The sequence below is a fragment of the Phalacrocorax carbo genome, chromosome 12, assembly GCF_963921805.1.
Source record: "Phalacrocorax carbo chromosome 12, bPhaCar2.1, whole genome shotgun sequence".
NCBI classification, from domain to species: Eukaryota; Metazoa; Chordata; class Aves; order Suliformes; family Phalacrocoracidae; genus Phalacrocorax; species Phalacrocorax carbo.
The window spans coordinates 3570873-3590506 of record NC_087524.1 but is presented as its reverse complement, the minus strand read 5'-3'; the positions used below and the strand labels follow the sequence as shown (position 1 = coordinate 3590506).

General features: G+C 48.4%; 1 protein-coding gene across 2 annotated transcripts; it reads left to right on the top strand.

Annotated features, from left to right (window-relative positions):
- Window positions 1-266: 266 nt before the first annotated feature.
- Window positions 267-19142, top strand: CXCL12 (C-X-C motif chemokine ligand 12). 2 transcript variants are annotated; one of them, XM_064463747.1, is made up of 5 exons: window positions 267-430; window positions 5703-5820; window positions 9248-9334; window positions 13012-13109; window positions 14965-19142. In XM_064463747.1, the coding sequence occupies exons 1-5, from the start codon at window positions 370-372 to the stop codon at window positions 14994-14996; spliced, it is 396 nt and encodes a 131-aa protein (XP_064319817.1). In that variant the 5' UTR covers window positions 267-369; the 3' UTR covers window positions 14997-19142. The 2 variants fall into 2 exon arrangements, with proteins under 2 accessions (XP_064319817.1, XP_064319818.1); XM_064463748.1 differs by lacking the exon at window positions 13012-13109 and having other exon boundaries at window positions 273-430.
- Window positions 19143-19634: the final 492 nt, after the last annotated feature.

Here is a 19634-nt window from a genome sequence, read left to right as displayed (position 1 = left end):
GTGATCGCGGGTCCCCGCCGCCGTGCGGGCGGGACCCCGGGGAGAGCCCCCCGCCGCTGCCCTCCCCCGGGGGGGCTCGGGGCTGCTGGGGCAAGCGCTTTGCCTGGGGGAAAGACTACGGAGCCGACGGAGCGAAGAAAGGAGCCCTCGCTCTTTTGGGTCTTTTCCAAGCATTTTTAGCAGAGGAAGGATGTAATAACATGCCACGGGCAATAAATCACAGGCTAGCTACTCCCCCTGGCTCCCCTCCCCCAGCCCCGGCGGTCCCGGCCCCTCTATAGAGGCAGGGGAGGAGGGGACTCCGGCAGAGCGCCGCAGCCGCCGGGACCAGCAGCCCAGCCCTCCCCGCGCCCCGCCAGCAGCCCCAGCATGGACCTCCGAGCCCTGGCTCTGCTCGCCTTCGCGCTGGCCATCATCTCCCTCTCGGAGGGTAAGTGAGCCGCCGGGCCGCCGCCGCTCTCCCTGCCCGCTCCAGCGCTCCTGCCTGCGGGCGCCGGGGAGAACGGGAGGGAGTTGGGGTCCCGCGGAAACCCCCGCCTTTTCCCCTTCTCCCCGCAACTGCCCCGCAATCCCGGCTCCGGCTCCTGCCGCGGCTCAGATGTGCGCGTCTGGCGAGCGCCGAGCCACAGCTCTTGGGGGCTGGGAGCAGGCAGGCTCTCCCTGCTTCCCTTCTTCCCTCCCTCCCTCGCTTTTTTCGAAGGAAAAGCTGGTCAAAGCGATCCTCTTCGCCAAACTTTTCCCAGATTGAAATCGGCTGGGGGAAGACTTTCAACAGCGCTCGGTCTGCAGGGAGGTGCTTTGCTTGCAAAATACGCATATCGATTTCCCGTTTAAAGCAACAACCCTAAAAGTTACCAGAAATGAGAAACAGGCGGTTGTTGGGTTCCTTTTCTGTCCTCTTCCATGATCTATCTTCCCTCCATCAGGGCAGAGCTGAGCCAAAGCGGTCACTCTGCAGGAATTCACCGCCCCCCCCCCCCGCCCCGCCAAGGGACGCGGGGAGGTTTCGGGGGGCGCGGGGAGGTCCGGGGTTTCTCCCCACGGCAGCCGCACCGCGGCTGTCCGCCCCGCACCGCGCCGCCCCGCAGCCCGCCCGCCCCACGCCGGGCCCCGCGTGTCACCCCCGGAGCCCGGTGGCAGCCGTTGCCGGCCGGTTTGCTCGCCGGGGAGCCTCCGGGTGCGGACGGCCCCGGGAGACCGCGGCAACCTGCGCCTCCCGCTCCGCATCCCGCGGGCCGTGGGGCGGCCCTGTGCCGCGGGGCGGCCGCGCTCCCCACGCGTGGCGGGGCGGCGGTCTCCGGGCTCCTCCCGGGCGCTCCTCCTGCGGGCTGGCTTCTCACCTGGCAGAGATTTGCCACCTTTTTGTCCCCTCATCGAATGCCTGCGGGCTGGGAGAACGAGCGCCCATTCAGCCCCGCGCTCCCCTCTATTCTCCCATTCTGGCGACCGAAACTTGGGTGTTCCCCACCCAGCGTGGCAAAGGATGCCCTCCGGTGCCCTCTTTGTTTGGTCTGAGACAGCTAATCGCTCCCGATGATTTTCCCGATGCCTTTCCGCAGCACTGTCCCAGCAGCAGCCCCGTCCCCGGGAAGCGACACGTAAAGCCGGCACGGAGCCCCGGGGAGGCTCCGAGGGACGGACCCGGCCCGGTGGGCTCCGGCCCCGCCGCTGACCCCGGGACCCCCGCGCCGGGCTGCGGGCTGGGCTGCGGGCGGGCAGGTGGCGAAGGCAAAGCCCGGGGCCGCAGGTGGCCAGCGCCCGGTGGCTTGGCTTGGCCCGGGCGCCCGGAGCAGGCTCCCCTCGCCCTCGGGCGAGTGCGGGTTGGAGCGAGTCGGGGAAGCGCTGCCGGTCTTCGCCGGGGCTGCAGCCCTTACGGGGGGCGCAGGACTGGGGTCCGGGGCCGCCGGGGGCTCAGGGTCTCTCCCTCTGGCAGCTCTTAGCCCAGGGCTGGGGGGCTGGCTGCACCTCGCTGTGCTCCTGCCCGGCAGCACTCCTTACCTGGCAGCAAACGGCCACGGGTATCTTTATGGCAGAGTAAGTGTGTCAGGGACCTGGTTCCCTGAGTGAGGAAACGGCTTAACAGGGTGGCAGAAAATCTAGTGTACGGAGAGAGACCGCACCGGCTTGCAGTGATAGGAGTGAAGTTTTTTGCCCGCTTCATTGCAAGTCACGTAGTGCTCTCAACCCTCATCAAGATGAAGGCTTGCAGGGCTACCCTGTCCTGCAGGGCAGGTGAGCTCTGAACTCTTCCTCGCCACCCTGGAAAGCTGTATCTGCCTATCACAGCCTCGCTCCCCAGGGAGCTGCCCTAGCCTTAAGAAGTTGCCAGCCCTCTCCTGGGACAGTGCACCTTTGGATAAACAGGAGTAAAATGCTGCTTCCATCGGATGTTCTGGCTGCTCATGCCCAACCTGCTCACCTCGGGATGTAGCTTCCCTCTCCATTCAAGTGCCCAGGGCTTCCCAGCCCGCACAGCAAAGTACTGATGGTAAATTTGCAGCAGAACTGGCAACTCACGTGTTCCCTTAGTGCCCGGTTCCAGCGCGGGTGAGGCAAGGCAGATCCCTGTGGGGTAAAATAGGTATTGTCCAACCTTGGTAAGTGGCCAGTCTGTAAGGGAGATTTTTGTGAGCGCTTTGTCTCTAGAGATAATTTGCCAGCAGAAGTGGGTGTTCAGAGCCAGCAAAACTCAGCTTTGGGTTAGAAAATAGTAAAACTGTTTATTTATAAAACAAAACAAAACAAACCCACAAAAAAAAAAAAAAGAAACAAAAACACAAAACCAAAAACCAAACCAAGCAAAACACCCAAACCCAAGAAGCCTTCTAGCTGAGACCAAAAGTGGTGTTCTCTTTTTCTTTTTGTCTACGGAAATAAGGCTGAAGGAATGACATTGAGATGTCTGAATAGCAGCCGGCTCTTCTGTAACTTTTTATTATATTCACCCATTTTGACTGAATGTGCCAAACTGATGAAAGTCTCAAAAGCTTTATGCACCATCACTTTCATGAAAACTGGTGTTTTCATGTAACTGTACAATTAACAGGCTGTACTAATTTATCCTACCCGGAGAACGGCTTCAGCTTGTGCTCAGTCTTTATTAGACATCAGAGAACCCAAAGTATTAACTCCTGGAGTACAAACCTGTAGAATAATTGGCTTCATCAGCTCTACTGTGCATGGAACAATTCGTTTCAAATTTTGAAATGAGATAAGGAAGGTATCTGTCAGCCTCTGGGTAAGACCAGAAATATCCCTTTCCCAAATTACGGCCCCCAAATGGCCCCTTCCCCCTCCTACGTTAGGACGACAGCGGTTTGTGTCTTGGGAAGCGCCACATGCACTAGTTTCCCCTGGTTTTCATCCTTGCTGAGAGTGGAGTGAGCCACGGCCCAGCTCTCAGAGCCAGAGTGCTGGCGGGGCAGTGGCAGGGGATAGTGGTTCCCTGCTGGTGATGCCGAGCGCAGAGCTGGTGCCTGCGCTGCCGCTCCTTGGCACTCAGTGCCTGTTTCTGGTCACCAAGCAAGGGGCACAGGAATGATGCCAAAGGGATGCTTGTGCTGGGAAGGGAGTTGCCATTCCACTTCACATTGCGGGGACAGAACACTGAATGCTGGGGCTTCCCTTCTTCCTTGCTGTGCTGGATGTCTGCTGTTGGGGCAGGAAACAACTTCAGGACTCATGGACATGTTAGTTGCGGTTAAACTTTTCTTTGCTCCTGATTTCAAGTGGGATGGGATTGAAAGTCCCTCTCCCAGTCTCAGAGGACAGGATTGCGCTCTCAAACCATAGACCTGAACAGCTCATCTCTTCTGTGTTGTTTAGGGTAAAGCTTGCTTACACTTCACTGGTCCAAGCTTGCAGAGATGCTTCCACTGCAGCTGTGCTGAGCGTTGTTGTATGACTGCATCCAGTTTCAGCCTCCCTTTCCAATACACTCTCACCGATGCATAGCTATCAGACACAGATTTGCAGTGGGAAATCCTAGAGCCCTTCTCTCTCCCTTCCACGTTAGCACTAGCGAGTCTATTGCATGTTCCAGAGGCTCACCCTGCAGCCCTCCTTCCTCCTCCTCCTGCAGATGGGAGCTTCTCCTCCCATTTATTAACTCATAGATAATACCACTGTTTGGACTGACTGCCATAAAACTGATGGAAAAACTCCAATTTTGTTAACTTCTAGTCCAGATCCTGGTGTGAATCTGGAGGAACTCTGCTCCAACTAATTAATTCCTCTCTGTTTGCCCATCTGCCTGTGGGATCAGACTCTGGCTTATCTCTTGTTAGATGTACTCGGAAAAAATCATTTCCCCCCCTGAGGACAGGCTAATTTCACTATGTTGTCTGTGGATTTTTGTGCTAGAGACAGGCCTTGGTAAATGTGTGATATATGCAGATCAGCTGCACTTTGAAAAGCTGTCTCTTTTCTCACCTTCCTAGACGGGATTCCAAGCCTTTCCCTACTCTTTCACTCTCCCCCTGCCTTTAAGGGAGCTGGGTTTGGATGCTGCCAGTGCTCCTGTGTGGTTAAATAAACAGGGCAGCAGATTGCCATGTGGGATCTGAAGCTCTGTGAGATACAGACCTGACTGTCTACAGCATGATCCAGACCGTAAGGGTTAGGTGTATGAATTTAATTCCACCCAGAGGCTGAAAACTGCTCCACTGGGAAATTGTTTCAAATCTTAGGTAGATCCTTCTAGACTTGCAGGCAAGGCTTCTGTGTTTGTATTTGAGCGTGCATGGGGCTTTGAAGCTTAAACGCAGAGCGAGGACCTTATTTATGTGCACTTGATTACCAGTAATTAAGTTCTTCCACGGAGAAATCGGGCAGCAGAAGGACTGTGTGGGAGCCTGTGGTGAGCGCCAGGCTGCTTTTCTCCGTTCTGCTTGCTTATTCATTGCTGATTTTTAGCCTAGGGGGCTAAACTTCATTCTGTCCCTACCTAGTCCGGTGGTCCCTGATTAGCGTACGGGGAGCACGCTGCCTGATAACTGTCTGCTTGGGTGCGGATACTTTACCACAGGCTGGGAGTTCAAAAGACTCCAAGTGTCTCCTGCGAAGCCACTGTGATCTCGCATCTCCGAGTCGCACCTCCTTGCGCGAACATCTCGGCTGGGAGTGAAGGTTGGCTGTAGTGGGGAAAGGTCAGCCGCTGGGCCCTGGGAAAGCCTGAAAGACTCAGGGCTTTTCTGTAGCCAGTAAGTCCCCCGTGAAAAGCCTGCACCTGAGCCGAGCCGTTTTGATCTGAACTCTTTGGAATGCATCGCTTTCTTCTGGCTACCTTCTAATTTAGCCTCGGGTCAAAACCATTTGGCAAGAACAACACCGAGGACAAGTGCCCCCTCTTTTGGCCTTTATCTTGTCTAATTACCAGGAGCATCCCTGTACAATGGAGCTGCTGCTTATTCTAATCTCTTCTTCTTTACTTATCTCCATTTTCTCTCCTTCTTCTTTTGTCTTCCAAAATCCCACGCACCGGGATTGAAAGGCTGGGTTCTGAGGTAAAAGGATTGTGCTGTGAGCTGTGGGCAAATGCTCTCCCAAAGCTGCAGCTTTTCTATTGCTTTTTTTTTTTTTTTTTTTAATTTCTTTCACCTGCATATTTGGAGGGAGTTTCAGTCAGCCCTGGTCTGTGTATCTGTGCTGCCGACAGGGAGCAAGAGGGAGTAACGTGTCCTTTCTCTCCCTGTGTCCCGCAGAGAAACCCGTCAGCCTGACTTACCGATGCCCCTGTCGATTCTACGAGAGCAACGTGGCAAGAGCCAACATTAAGCACCTCAAAATCCTCTCCACACCCAACTGCTCAATTCAGATTGTGTAAGTCTCTCACTCTTTTCGCCTGGGTGCGGATCTCGGGTGTCAAACGGGAGAGTCACAGAGGCGGTTCCTGCTTTGGTGGCTGCAATTAGGTCTGTGCCTCGTGCCATGATTTCCAGTTCCTCTCTTCGCCCCGTGTGTCAGATATAGCTGGACCCCGCTTTTCCCCACACAAAGGAGCCCAGCTAGATGTTTCCCAGCCGTGTTCTCCCCCTGTGATCTCCCTGTGACTTTGTGATCCCATGTTCCGTATCCCCCCGTGCATATGGGAGCAGGAGTGTCAGACAGGCTGGCCGTTGCCTTGGATGTGGAGCTTCGCACCTTGGGGAAAAGACTTTACAGCGGTCTGAGTCTTCTAATGCTCCACTTCTCCATAGAGAGGAGCTGAACTAGCAAAAGTAATTTCTGGATTTTGTGTAGCTTTCACAGGAGGTACAGACCCTAAACATGTGCTGGCCTGATCTAGGGAGATGCTTACCAGGCAGTGACTGACTGGTAAATCACAGATCACAGCAGGACAGAAATGACGGGTTCCCAATGGAAAACAACCTCTTCATTTTTTGCTGAAAAAGAAACACTGATTTCACAAAAAATGGGCTTGTATATTTGTGTGTGTGTGTGTTTTTAGGAAGGTCTTTTTAGTTCATTTTTTCACGGGTGTCCCCTTCCTTCCTCTCCCAAAATTAAAAATCTTCAGAAGGAAAAAAAATTGACATTCTTCTTTTCAGTCCAGGGAAGCCCTACTAATCATCAGCTTCTGTTGGCCTCTGTAAGAGGGTCTCAGTGACTAGGCTGGGTTTCTGTGCTGTGCTCCCATCACTAGTTCTGTCTTCAATCCATGCTGAGCTCTTCTAGTCGCAACTTAAATGCTGTAAAAATCCTTTCCTTGTCATCTGAAACATTTCTGTGTTCAGAAAAATGGTGTGGTTTCATGAGATTTCTCAGGAATGTACAGATATATTGAAGGGCATGTATCCATTCATGAACCGGTTTTATTCATACAATTTTTTTCTTTTTTAAACCATTCTGGGTAGATCATACACATTTCCTCCTGTGTGCTTCTGCCTTAGGATTTGGTGGAAGACAGTGAGAAAAATGTAAGCCTCAGCTGAGAGATAATTTCCTTTCTCAAAAATGGCAAAACCAGCTGTGACTAACTCTGGTCTCTATCTATAAACAATTTTGGAGGCAAGCATCCAAAACGCAATAGTGTATGGATTTGTGCTCTGGGACTATCAATGGATGTCATAAGGGTCCCAGCGCTAAGGCACTGCAGAGGATTTGGAATTTTCTGGAGTAGTTTCAAGTAAATGACAGGCATTTAAGACAGAAAAGAGTATACATTTATCTCTTAATTAATGTGGGATCATAGTCATAGCGATGGATCAGAGCATGAAATGTAGAAACACAAACAACTCACGTTCTTCTCCATGCCTGACCCAAATGTATTTGTTTGCAATGTGACTTAGTGGCACACAGAACACATGAACCTGTAGTTCACCATCTTTTTGTTACTTTAAAAAGTAAGGTATTTAAAAACTTACCTCCGAATACCCCTGAAGCATCATGAGTTCGAACTAGGTCTTTATTGAAACAGAAGCTGAAATTGAATCAAAACTAATACATAAATTTCTCACCTTGATGATTTTAGCCACACTCTGAATGTAGTGGGCATGCATTACTCAGTGAAGTTGTGAGTAACCTAAAAGCTACTGTTTCCAGGAATAGTGTATCTCAGTGAAATCATACAGTTTCAAGGAAAGATCTTGTGGTTTTTTTGCACAGGTACATTCCATTCCCCTTTAGGGGTGAGGGGAATTGTACCAGGCAAAAAGCCTAAGAGCAGGCTTTTGTCTTTGGTTCTAGGGGAAGTCATCTCTCTTAATCCAGAAATCTCCTCTGTGCATATCTTCTACAAAGCCCACCCTAAATTCCTGGCTTTTCAGTACAGGGAAATAGGCATTTTTAGCATGCAATTAATTGCATCCCAAAGTAGACACCTAAACCAGTTCAGATTAACACTCCATACAGTTGCCTAGGTCTCTGCCGTGACTGTACAAGGAGCAGAGGCTGACAGGCTCAGAAATAAATATCTAAAACAATCAATGTCTTAATATTAGGTGAGAGGAATTACATTGCGTGTGGCTGGAGGCTGCTTATGTGTGCTTTCGGTTCCACACCCTGCGGGGCCAGCTCAAGAGTTCCCAGGCATTGCTAACATCAGCAAATCCATTCTTACTCTCTGTTGGTATCACTTCACTGGAAATACTCCAGCTTGGCACTGCTGTACGGGAAATATGAATTAGGCCCATTCATCTCTTTATTGGAGCAGGGCTTGCAAGACTGGATCCTTGGTGTGTTTATGTTACAACTGTGTTGTTGCATAACTTTAGACCAAGGAGCCTTTTTGACCTGTTATTTCTTATGCCATAGTTTTATATCCTGCAGATTTCATTTTATAAAGCAGGGAACATTTTGGCTTCCATCCAGCAAAATGCTTAAACGAGTTTGGAACTTATTCCTGTGGGTATTTCCATGAAATTGCTGTTCTTGGCACTTTCACATGGCAGGCAGGCTGTTTAAGAGGAAATTTCTGAGCGGCTTGGGCAGAGGCAGGGTGCTTCAGGGATGTGGGAGATCACAGCACTCTCAGGAGACCCTGAGGTCCCTGGAGGGTGAGACCTGCTGCTGATGGTGAAAAGCTACCTGTACTGCTTCTGTATGAAAGATGCAGATAGCTCAAATGCCAGATTCACAGGGAATTCAAATTAGTTAAAGAGTCTGGTTTGGAAAGTGCAGCTCCGACATCCAGGAGAAACCCCTCAGGTGGTGTCTGCTTTTGTTTCCAGTGCTGAGTGAATACCAGAGGGAAAACTTGCCTCTGGCACTATGGTACTTCCAGCTGTCCTGCCTGCACCTTTCAGAACATCCAAGAAGTATGGTTTGGTGTCTCAAAACATGTCAAACTTCAATGTCGAGTTGAGTCTGAAAGATCTTCTTAATTAATTCCTTGCAAAAATGACCTGAATTTATCATGTCGTTATTTCCAAATGAAATTTAGCCATTCCCAGCACTGAACTCATAACAGCCCAGGTATGAGCTGGAAAACTTAGATTTAAATTCTGTACCTGTCTCACCCCCATATGCGTACCGGTACAGACCACAAGAGTCGGCATCAGAGGAGACAGATTGTACCAGTGCTTTGAACCCAGCAATATTTATAATAGGTGCCTTGAGGATGGCGTGGATAACCCATCCTCTTCGTGGGTTAACTGCGAGCAGCAGTGACACCCAGGGAAGCTGAATGCAACCCTATTGTCCACAATGGAATTGCAAGCCTGTGTGCAAAATAAGACACGGTGGGGCAGGAGGGGTGGGCTGAGGAGCATCACGCACTAGACTCACTCTGACTTTTCTCCTTCGGCAGTGCAAGGCTCAAGAGCAACAGCAAGCAAGTGTGCATTGATCCCAAGTTAAAGTGGATCCAGGAATATCTGGAGAAAGCTTTAAACAAGTAAGGCAAGAGGCAAATGGACTTAACAGCTAACATCCTGAGTTATTAAAGGGTAGAACGTTAAGGGCTGGCTTTTACCATGCGGACAAAGTACTTGTGGAATCAGATATTGTTTTGAAGATGGGTTTGGAGTTGACCTAGTTTGTATTAAAACAACAGCTTCTAGTATATCTTAAATGTTAAACTAAGACTTTTGTCAGGGTTTGAGGCCAAATCTAACCCAATGAATCTGTTCTGGGGTCCCCAACTCATCATCTTTTATAAAAAGCCGTTCTCCCAAGGAAAACTCTTCCTTTATGCCCCCTCTTCCCCAAGCCAAACTACAATTACTTCAAAATCCATATTGTTCCAGTTTCTTTGTAGCCCCTTCTCCATGTTACACTGGGGGTCTGTTTGCACAGGCAGGTGAGGCCTGGGGGGGCTCTTTCTCTGCTGGCCAGTGTGGAGTGCTATTAACATCGGCCAAGGCAGGATGAGCTGCCACGAATAAGGCTCTCCCACAAGGCCAGGGCAAAACCAGCCATACGTGGCAAATTCAGGCTTTTAAAATCTATTTTTATTCCCCGTGAAAGCGGATGATCATGGCTACCCTGAGGTGGACCCAGCATATCTCAGTTTAATTTTACAGTGAGCAAGAGCAGCACAGAGAACATTTCTGTGTTGAACTGCAGGGGAAGGCTCCAGCCTTCCTGGGATGGAAGATGAGACAAGTGATGGTACAAAGTATTTCCTTGCTTGCCCAGAGCCCTGGGCTGCAGCTGGTCCAGCAGCAGCATTTTGGCCAGCAAGCCTACCTGTGCACTCAGTATCCCTCCCACCCTTGCCACCACATTCCCACCCCTCAGTAACTGCGCTGTAACCCTGCTGAACCTTGCCTCCCTGCATCTGTAGGGCAACGGCAGGGCTGGAATCCAGTCATTTGCAAAAGTAATTCATTCTTGGAAAAATGCAGGGAAGGGTATGGCTCCAGGGCAGATGCGAGGCAGTACAGGTAGCTGAATGCACTCCACTGTTTGCTTTGCAAACATCTGCCAAACAAGGGGTAGATTTAAAAAAAAAAGGTCTTTGTTGCCCTGTGTTTTTACAATAAGCAAGGTGAAAAATGTTACCAGAGGTAGGGAGAATCCTCCGTGTGGCCCTTTTGGGACCACACTGGAGCCAAGAGTGAGAAGGAGGAGGGAAGGAAACAAGCTGAAAAACTGACTGTGATTCCAGCCCTGACAGCTCTTCCCATCTCATCCGATGCTCAGTGCTCTCTTTGCTGTCAGCACTCAGCCCTCTTGTCATTTGGGCAAATTCTCTGCAGAGGTAATCCAGGTTAATGCTGCCAGGATGGCTTTGGATTTAGGCACAACTGAACCTAAGAGCAGGATGTGGCCCACGCTGACTATCCTAGTGCTTTGGGCTACTTTGTTTTCTAACTTGGGAAAATCCTCAAGATCCTGCCTAAATTTCTGTTTGCTGCCAGCCCCAGCAAAGCCCTTGGTGCCGTTCGTAAGACCTGAAATTTAGGAGGCGCTTAAGGAATCTGTAGGGTTGGGCAAATGTGATTTTGTGCTCAGATCCTGCCTGCCTGACTTAGGCGAACAGCTCAGCTGGAACACGTTCTGCTCTCACTTCCACTGGTGAAGGTCTGGGACCGGCTTTACTGAAACCAGGGAGCTTGTGCCTGATCTTCAGCCAGATTCTGGGTTTTGTTTACCTAACTCTAATCCAGAAGCAGTTCTGCTAATTTGGTGGATTTCATCCTGGTTTACTTTGAGTAAGAGAAGAGAATTTGGTCCCAGCTCTATGAAATAAGATGACAGAAAGCATATATCTCCATCACCTACTCCTGTAATCATGGCATTATTTTCATGTTTCAACTAGTAATGCTAGCACCCATGGCATTTTCGTGCTCCTCAGACAATCAGGGCTCTGTCTGTAGCATATTCACAAGGCATGTTTTTGATATATTTTAGTGCACAGCTTTGACTTCTTCAATGAAATGTACTTTGGAATATATTTATAGTGCATCAAACAATTCATATATTTGAATTGGAGCCATATGAATGTTGGTAGTTTAAAACACCGATATCCCTCTAAACTACTAACAGCTTGTAAAATAAATCTATATAGATCTATAAATGTTAATGTAGCTATCAATTTCAATCAGCCATATATTATATTTTTTCACTTGTACTGAAATTGTATGAAATGTGACATTACCCTATATGCACTAGCAATAAAATGGCTAATTATTTCATGTTATGAAAACCCAGTTGTACATGGGAATTTATTTTTCTGGAATAAAAGCAATACATTTTGTAGAAAGGGCTCTTGTAATTGCTTAAGTAAAGTCCAAAGTGTCAAGATATCTTAATCTACACCAGTGCTTCAATATGAGAGTATCGTCTTCTGTGTTATAATGTGCAGTTAGCAGCAAGGAAGAATTCATAGAATACAGTAGTCCAATATAGTTGATTGTGAAACCAGAGATGGTTTTTAGTAGGGAATTATTTTGCTCACTAATTCTGCTTAGCCTTTATTATTGCTTTATATTCATCACATCTCCATGTAATAGACATACTTTTAAGACATCAGTAAAATACATTCAGGCCGTCAGGAAACCAAATTCCTTAACTGGCTTTAAAAATCATTGTGCAGCTGCTGTGGCCGACATCATTCAACATTCATCCATTTTATAGACAAGGGGCAAATCAGTCCTTTCCTGAAATAGCTAACAAATTCTTTATCACTTCCAGGCAATCCCAGTTATCATTTACAGTTCACTGACTGCCTTTCTCTTCTCCCTTCCTGCAAGGATATGCAAAATCAGTCCCTTGCAGAGTAAACGAGACCAGAGAACGGTCCTTGCTTCTCCGTTGTCACGTTAATATAGTCCCATCTCAGAGATTCCCCTCAGCTTGAGATGCTGGAGTCCATTAAGCTCAGCAACTGCTGCTGGCACAGCCGAGAGAGCTGCTGGATCTGGAGAAGATAGGGAAAATCTTTCCCTTGAGTCCCCTGGGAGAAAGGAAAGTTAACTCCCACCTTCTAGGGGCTGCCTGCGATGGGAGCCAAGCCCTGCTGCTGCCTTCCTCCATAGTGTTTGTAAACCCCAGTGTGGCAGCATTTCCTAAGTTCTGACCTCATTTGTAAGTAAGGGTTGGAATACAAGCTGCCGAAACCACCAGCTCCCAGTAGCCCACCAAGCGTGTGCTGGGTGCATGGCCCACACGGTGGGGGACAATGCAGGTGATTATCTTTACTGCCTTGTTTTAAGGCACCGGATGCCCACAAATCCCATAGAGGAGCCACTGGTTCTTGTTGATATCAGTGGGAATGCTGGGTGCGAAGCCAGACGTCCAGCCCCGCTCTGCTTTCTTTGTACCTCTGAGGTACCATGCAAATGGTGAGGCTCCCGGCTGGCAAGTTCTAGCAATGCATTTGGGGAGGCTGCAGTTCTTTGTTGTGGTTTTTTTGGGGGAAAAGAGTTGTTCCAGCCTCAGAATTTGCAAATATCCTGTCACCAGGGCACCTAGTGTTGCTCTGGGGGTGAGGGTATGTGAAAGGGGATGTTATCTTCATTTGCACCCTGCCAGCAAGATGTGAAGGGGGCCATAGGATAAATGTGAATAAGGCCTTTGTATATGGATAATTTATGGCAGTCTTTTTGTATTTTTCTTTTAATTTAGACCACGTCATCGCACTCATAAAAAAAAGCAACAGAAGAAACGGGGCCCACTCTGCCCTTCCCGTGCAACACCACTAAAGTCTCCAGGGAGAAAGAATGGTAGGAAGCATTAGTTTCTGAGCTGGGATACCTCAGGTTCAAGTCCCTGCTCTTCCACTGTCCATCCTATGTGACCTTGGGCAAATATATTAGCCTGTCCAGACCTCCATTTTTCCCCATATTTGTTGAGGATAACAACTCTTCCCTCCCTGCAAAGGGAGATTAGATAGATAAAACTCTTAAAACAGGAAGAAAGTTCAGCCACAACAGAGGTTGGAAAATATTTCCATTTCACAGATGGTAAAATGGGTACCCAAAGAGGCCAAAATAACCCTGAAGCAAAGCCAAAGTCAAAAACATGGTAAATGTTCGGAAGCCCTGTGTCCTTTAGCTGGCCATATTCCTCCAATGGCAAACTGACGGAGTTAAACAGCTGGGAATTTGTCACTGGTATTTTTTAATGACAAGCGTAACACTGGGTGGTGACAACATGATTTGGTGCTTTGGTGACCGGGTTGACACTGCTTCTCTGAGAGACTCCAGACAAGTCCCAGAGAACGGTGTTACATATGCCAACGCTCTGGATGTCCCAGTTGTTTTTTTCCCACCAGGGTAGTGCATCCTGCCTTTCTGCACCAAAATAAGTTTACTGGTGTAGGTTATTGGAAAAGATATCTTCAAAGAGGAAATTTTTGCTCATGTCTTAGTCATCCTCTTTATGCCTGGGTGAATTTTCTCAGGCTACCTTCACTGTGAGTAGCCACAACTGTCTCTGGCTGTGGTCACACGGTCTTAGTCGTCCAGCAGGCATTGAAAGGGGTGTTTGTTCTGATGCTGTAGGGTAGACAGGACATGCTGGGACATCAGGGTTTTTGAATACCTGGTGTTTACCCTCTGACACTTATAACTGAGCCTTAGTGACCTCACCTAGATTGCAAAAGGCTGACCAGCCTGGAGCAGGCGTAGGGGTCACTTCAGCCAAAACCCGGCAGCCACCAGCGCAGACTGGCGCCTTGTTCTGAGGGACCCTTGCACACAACACCCTTGCACCGTGCTGTGATCCCTAACCCACCACTCCTCCCGGGTACCATGCTCACACTGAGCATGGGAGACTCGGATTTGTCTGCCTCCTACCCTGAGCTCCCTACCGCTGCACCTAACGCCTCACACGTTTGCTGTGCAGCAGGAGGCTGCTCGCCCTCCCTGTCACCCCACCTTCACCGGGCAGCTGGTCACCACGAGATGTGACGTGCTGCCCAGCTGCTCATAGCAGGTGAGGTCCCAGAGCAGGGAGGCCATTGGGATGGTTCCTGGTTGGGTAACGCACTCGGGGGCCTCCAGCCTTTCCGTGGTGGGAGAGGAACACCAAGAGCAGAGAATGGGCTGTCCTCTGTGTTCCTTCACCCTCACAGAGGTCTCTCTGCCAGGTCTGGCACCCTGTGGAGCTGCAGTCCATGATCTCCAGCAGAGCTGCGGGGTAGGGGCAGATAGAGGAGGCATTCCCAGTGCCCCTTGCTCCACTACTGGAGCTGCTCACAAATGATTAATCCCTCCTTTCCCTGCTGTTTTTTGCCGAGTCTCTTTGCCCACCAATAATTCTCTGCTCTGGCTTTCAAGTCCAGAATAAGCTTCCTAGCCAGCCTTCTTCCTATGTTAGCTCCGAACACCTTACTAACTGTGATGAGCACAACCTGCCCAAAATAACTCCTACTGCTGGGTTTGCCCTGCTGGGTCCCAGTAGCTCCTTGTGGAGAACTTCCCCCAAAATGTTTGGCAAACACTGGTTGGAGGGGCTGCAAAAGAAATGCCTTTGGGTTAGTCCAGACACAGATTTGCTGTTTGACTAGGCCTGATATCAAAGCTTTTGCAACTGGAATAAAACTTAATAGTGTTTCACTCTGTTCTTCGTCAACAGGAGGTTCAAGATGTAAGAGGCAAGCATTGTAAGCCGTCTACAGGATTTCTTACTGTAGGACCCAGAGAGCAGATAACCAGTATTAGGGAATGAATACATTTCACTGTTATCATGCAGCACAAAAGCAACGCTTCATGCATTTCCAGAGGTTTTTTTTTTTGTTTGTTTCTATTTTTTTTGTGGGGTTGTTTTTGGGGGTGTTTTTTTTTTTTTTTTGCACAAATTGGCTTGCTTTCACAGTGCTATTTTTATATAGTAAGATGTAACTATTTGAGAAAAATATGTTTTTATACAGGTCGGTTTATTACCTAGCACTGAGGGCAGATATGATTTTAAACTAATCCTATGTTATTATATAATATTTTATTTCCTTTGCTATGTAGAGGTCCTGCTTTATTTAACTCTCTTTTGGTTCATGCAAGTCTCCTGGATTTTAAAACCTAGAAGGACATGAACTGTACAGTGCAATGATGTTGTGTTAGAAGTGGAGGAATTCCTTCCCTCCAGAAGTCATCGAGGCCAAGAACATAGGATGGCTAAAAAGCATCAGACACTGATGAAAGTGGGCAGCATTACCATGGGTGTCATTTATAGGTATTTTGGGTGAGGGATTAAACTCAGGCCTACCTGGCTAAAGCCCTTCCCTGAAGATCAGAAGCCTTGGTGACAGCTATGGGCAGCCAGTTCGATGCACATCTGGTATTGCAAGGTGCTAGTACTTGGTTCGTAGTCGTCGTGTGTGTCAGGAGCCACAACACTGATCTGATGTCACCTGGCATTTCCTATGTTCCTGTGTTTCTGATGACAAATTTTAGCACAAAAAGGAATGGGTTATTAAAAGTCTAACCACACAATCATGTTGCAAGTTGCTAGAGGAGTCAGATATACTGCCACGCACCAGGTGTCTCTTCCCACCCGCCCACAGGAGGTGACTTCAGCTCGCCTGGCTGGCTTTGCACGACGTAGGGGGAGATGCCTTCACATGACCCTTCACCAACGATGTTGTAGCCTTGCGGTCACACGCACCTGAGGGCAGTAACATCTCTGATAGCTCCGGAGACACCTAAAAGAAGATGTCTGGCCATATATTTGGAGAAAAGGGATGGCTGGGGCAAAAGAAGGTCTGCCCAGTTTGTGGAGGGAGTGGTGTGTCTCGGGTGTGGAAATGAAGGCCAGCACTCACTGTTCACCAGCGGTCACGGCTCTGTTTGCTGGCGAACAGGATAGCCTTTGCCATTTCCTTTGCAAAATACACCCAGAGGGAGGTACCACTTTTTGTGCCAATCCCCCCTCTCAGCCAGAAATTTCTTTCTCCTGATTGCTGCCAGCGTATGCCGTATCTCTGCTATATAGTGTTTGGGAAGACACCTGCAGTACTGTGATAATCATGTTACCCTGTGCACTGGGGTCCAGGGGGAAGCAAACTTGTGCAGCACAGTGCTTATGTTTGTATGTCTCTGTGTGTGTATTGTAAACAAAAAATGTTGTAAGATTGTATTTCTTCTTTTTTTTGAGCGAGTTGCTTCAGAAGGAATCTTCCCTCTTCCCTGTGTCCTGTGTCAGGAACGCTGAAAGGGAGACGGGTGTTTCGCTGAGCACTCCTTTTTGTGGCAAGCATCTCTTGGTGCCAAAGAGGCACTTGGGCTAGCCAGGGATTAACTTATTTCCATGTGGATTCAGGTAAAAACCTTGTAAGTAATTTCTTCTCTGCAAAACAATGCTGTTGTGGAGAGTGTTTCAGCTGGGACCGCATCACCTCATTTGCTTTAAAGCAGAAACCAACTGCCGTGCCTAAAATGTATGTGTATGTTATTTTGACCTTCCTTCTATTGTTATCATTACCAACCTGGTGCTTTAAGTATATTAAGTCTCTGTTTTGAAAGGTCTGGTACCACTGTACTCGGTGAGAATTGGACTGTTGATTTAATGTGAGTAGGATCAGAATTTCTTTTATAAGGCTAAAGACAAAAAGAACTTTTATGAGAAAACTAGAGTTTCTTGTGTCTTCCCTGGACTGTATTTATATCCTAGGGTCCATCTCCTGTCCCACACATGCACCTGCAATTGCTAGCGGTTTGCTAGAGCTGGACACGTGAGTGTCAAAGCCAAGACCTTGGGGAAGTGTGGAAGAACCTTGGTTCTGACACAGACATGGAACTTGTCCCTCTGACCCAGGAAGGTGCATTCTTCACACATGCTTCCCATCCAAGCACACCTTGAGGTTTGATCTGTTCCCGTTGGAGTAAACGGGGAGTTAAATAATCCTCTGATTTTAGTTCAACAGCGTACCTTGAAATGATGATAGGGGCCGTGAAGACTTTGTTTCTAAGGGAAACGTTGGTTTTCTAGTGAAAAGATGGGGTAGGTAGACGTGATTGTACCTCTGCTGCAGTCCTTGTCAACAGGGAGTGCATCTGGGGTCAGCACCAGCAGGGAAAGGTCTCTGGGCACATGCCAACCCCACACTACAGCCTGGGCAGAGAGATTACTTTGACAGAAGCACTGAGATGGGCAATGCTGGAGCGCTGCTAAACCCTAGGGTCCAGGCTCTGGACAATATAGCCAGGTAGTGGAAGTACTGCAGGAAATGGGGTCGCCTGTCAACCTTCTCTTCTAGGGGCAAACTAGTGAGCATTGCAGGGGTAGGCTGTGCTTAAAGGAAGGGCATTTGCTCCTGGGAGAGATGCATGAGTAACAGCAGGAAGGCAAGGGACTCCCTGCAAGGCTCGGGACCACTTTCAGTCAGGTGGTGGTTGTCTAGGTGCCTTATGGGCTGCCTGCCTCAGGCATTTCTTGAGGCTCACACTGTAATCTGGGCCCTGACACTGCTGTGCTGGTGGTGATTCACTGCTCACACAGCTGAGACCACCCAGGGCATGGCGCTGCTCTTGGGGGCCAGCACCAGGTCCTTCCCTTGCCTGGGCAAAGTTGAGCATAGTGTGAATGCAGGGGTGGCACAGGCCTGGCCAAGAGTAACCGAAGACTTAAGTGAGAACCTGATAAAAGCTTTCTCTTGCTTTAGATCAAAATCCAACTTGGAGCAGGAAGCTTTGCTTTTTGCCTGACATTTGCTCGATGCCTCAGGAAGAGCAGTCATGGCCTTCACACTAGAGAAATCGCTCCGGCGGCTGCCCCAAGCTCCTTGCGCTCCCTGTGCATCACGCGCCGTTCCTCCCGTGCACGCTGCGGTCTTAGCAGGCTGAGAAGCGGCACTGCCAGAAACCCGTTCGGGGAGAGCACTAGGTTTTCCTTTCTGCCTTTAACCTGTTGACCAAAGACCAAATCCAGGAAGGGAAAGATGGGGAGATGGGAGTGATGCAGGGGCCACATGTGAAGAGAAGGAGGGAAAAGAGATAACACTGAACTGGTGCTGAAAAAGCAGCTTCCATAAATGTGAAATCGTCATGTGTGGTATTTTTCAAAGTGCAGCTGTCAAATCCTATGGTTGGATTATTATTATTTTTTAAATAGATTGTATTTATTGCTGTGCCAATTTTTTTTTTATTTATACTAGCTTTATACTTGTATGTATGAATATCTTACCTAAATTCTGCCTGAGGAAGGATGAAGGGTGACTTTCTGATGTGTTTTTAACCAAGGTGTTTGAGCAAAGGAGACTGTTCATTTTGCAATGAAGGCTATATTCAAAGTTAAATATACACATTCAATTGAAAATGCAGTTTCTATGCAAGTTATTGTTGCTATTTTCCCTTTGTTAGTATCTAGAGGGTCCTTCTTTTCTCTGGCAACTTGTTTCGAGTGATGTGATTTATAGTAACCAGGGGTTTCTGAGAACTCATTACCAACATGGCACCAAGACAAGCCTTGTCTGCAAATGTAAAACTCTGGTGGCCACAGAGAAGAAAACATGTATCATGATGAAAGGGCTGCATGAACCCCCCTTCTTCCACTTCTTAAGAACTCTGTTGTCAGAATGTGGTATATACTGTACTTTATATTTTTGTTAAGTAAAAAGAAATATCTTCCCAAATAATGTGAAAAAGGGTTTATATTTGTGTTCCTGTAAGGCAGCTTTTACGGAGGAATTATATTATGCTTTTGAAATTATTCCTTTCATAGACTATTTTGAAAATAAACACTTTTATACTGTTGCAATTTCTCCCATAAATTTGTATGCACTTAAAATTTTCTTAATAAAAATGTCTATCTAAATGAAATTATTACTTGCTTCTAATTTTTTTTTTTCCTCACATACAAACGGCTAAAATCTTCATTCCAGAGAAATCATTCAGATGGAGTTTAAGGGGCCAGTTTCAAGGATGCTTCTATGTAGCCCCACGGGCTCAGGCTCTCTGCAGCAAACCTGAGGCAAAGCGCCCACGGGTTTGGCAGCGAGCAGCAGCCTAACAGATTGAAATGTGTCGTCTTCAAAAGGAAAGGCTTAACCGTTTGCCCCCTAAACAGAAACCCGGACTTTTTTTTTATTATTTTTCCCCCCTCAACTTGTCTCCTGCAGCAGGTTGAGTTCAGTGGAACTGAAAACTGTGAGCTGCTCTTGCTCCAGCAACAGGGGTGCTGTCATCCTCTGTGCTGGGGCAGGGATGAGGGTTTCTCTGAAGAGCCTGAAGGGTGTCAGGGGATGCGTTTGATGAAAGAGCTGCTGATGTGAACCACACCCTCCTTGGGGCTGGTTTTCCCAGGGCACAGCA

Excerpts from the sequence above, each read along its gene's own strand:
- CXCL12 (XM_064463747.1), top strand. The coding sequence starts at position 370 with ATGGACCTCCGAGCCCTGGCTCTGCTCGCCTTCGCGCTGGCCATCATC. Across the intron at positions 5,821-9,247 it reads AACTGCTCAATTCAGATTGT|TGCAAGGCTCAAGAGCAACA; the intron begins GTAAGTCTCTCA and ends CTCCTTCGGCAG. Across the intron at positions 9,335-13,011 it reads CTGGAGAAAGCTTTAAACAA|ACCACGTCATCGCACTCATA; the intron begins GTAAGGCAAGAG and ends CTTTTAATTTAG.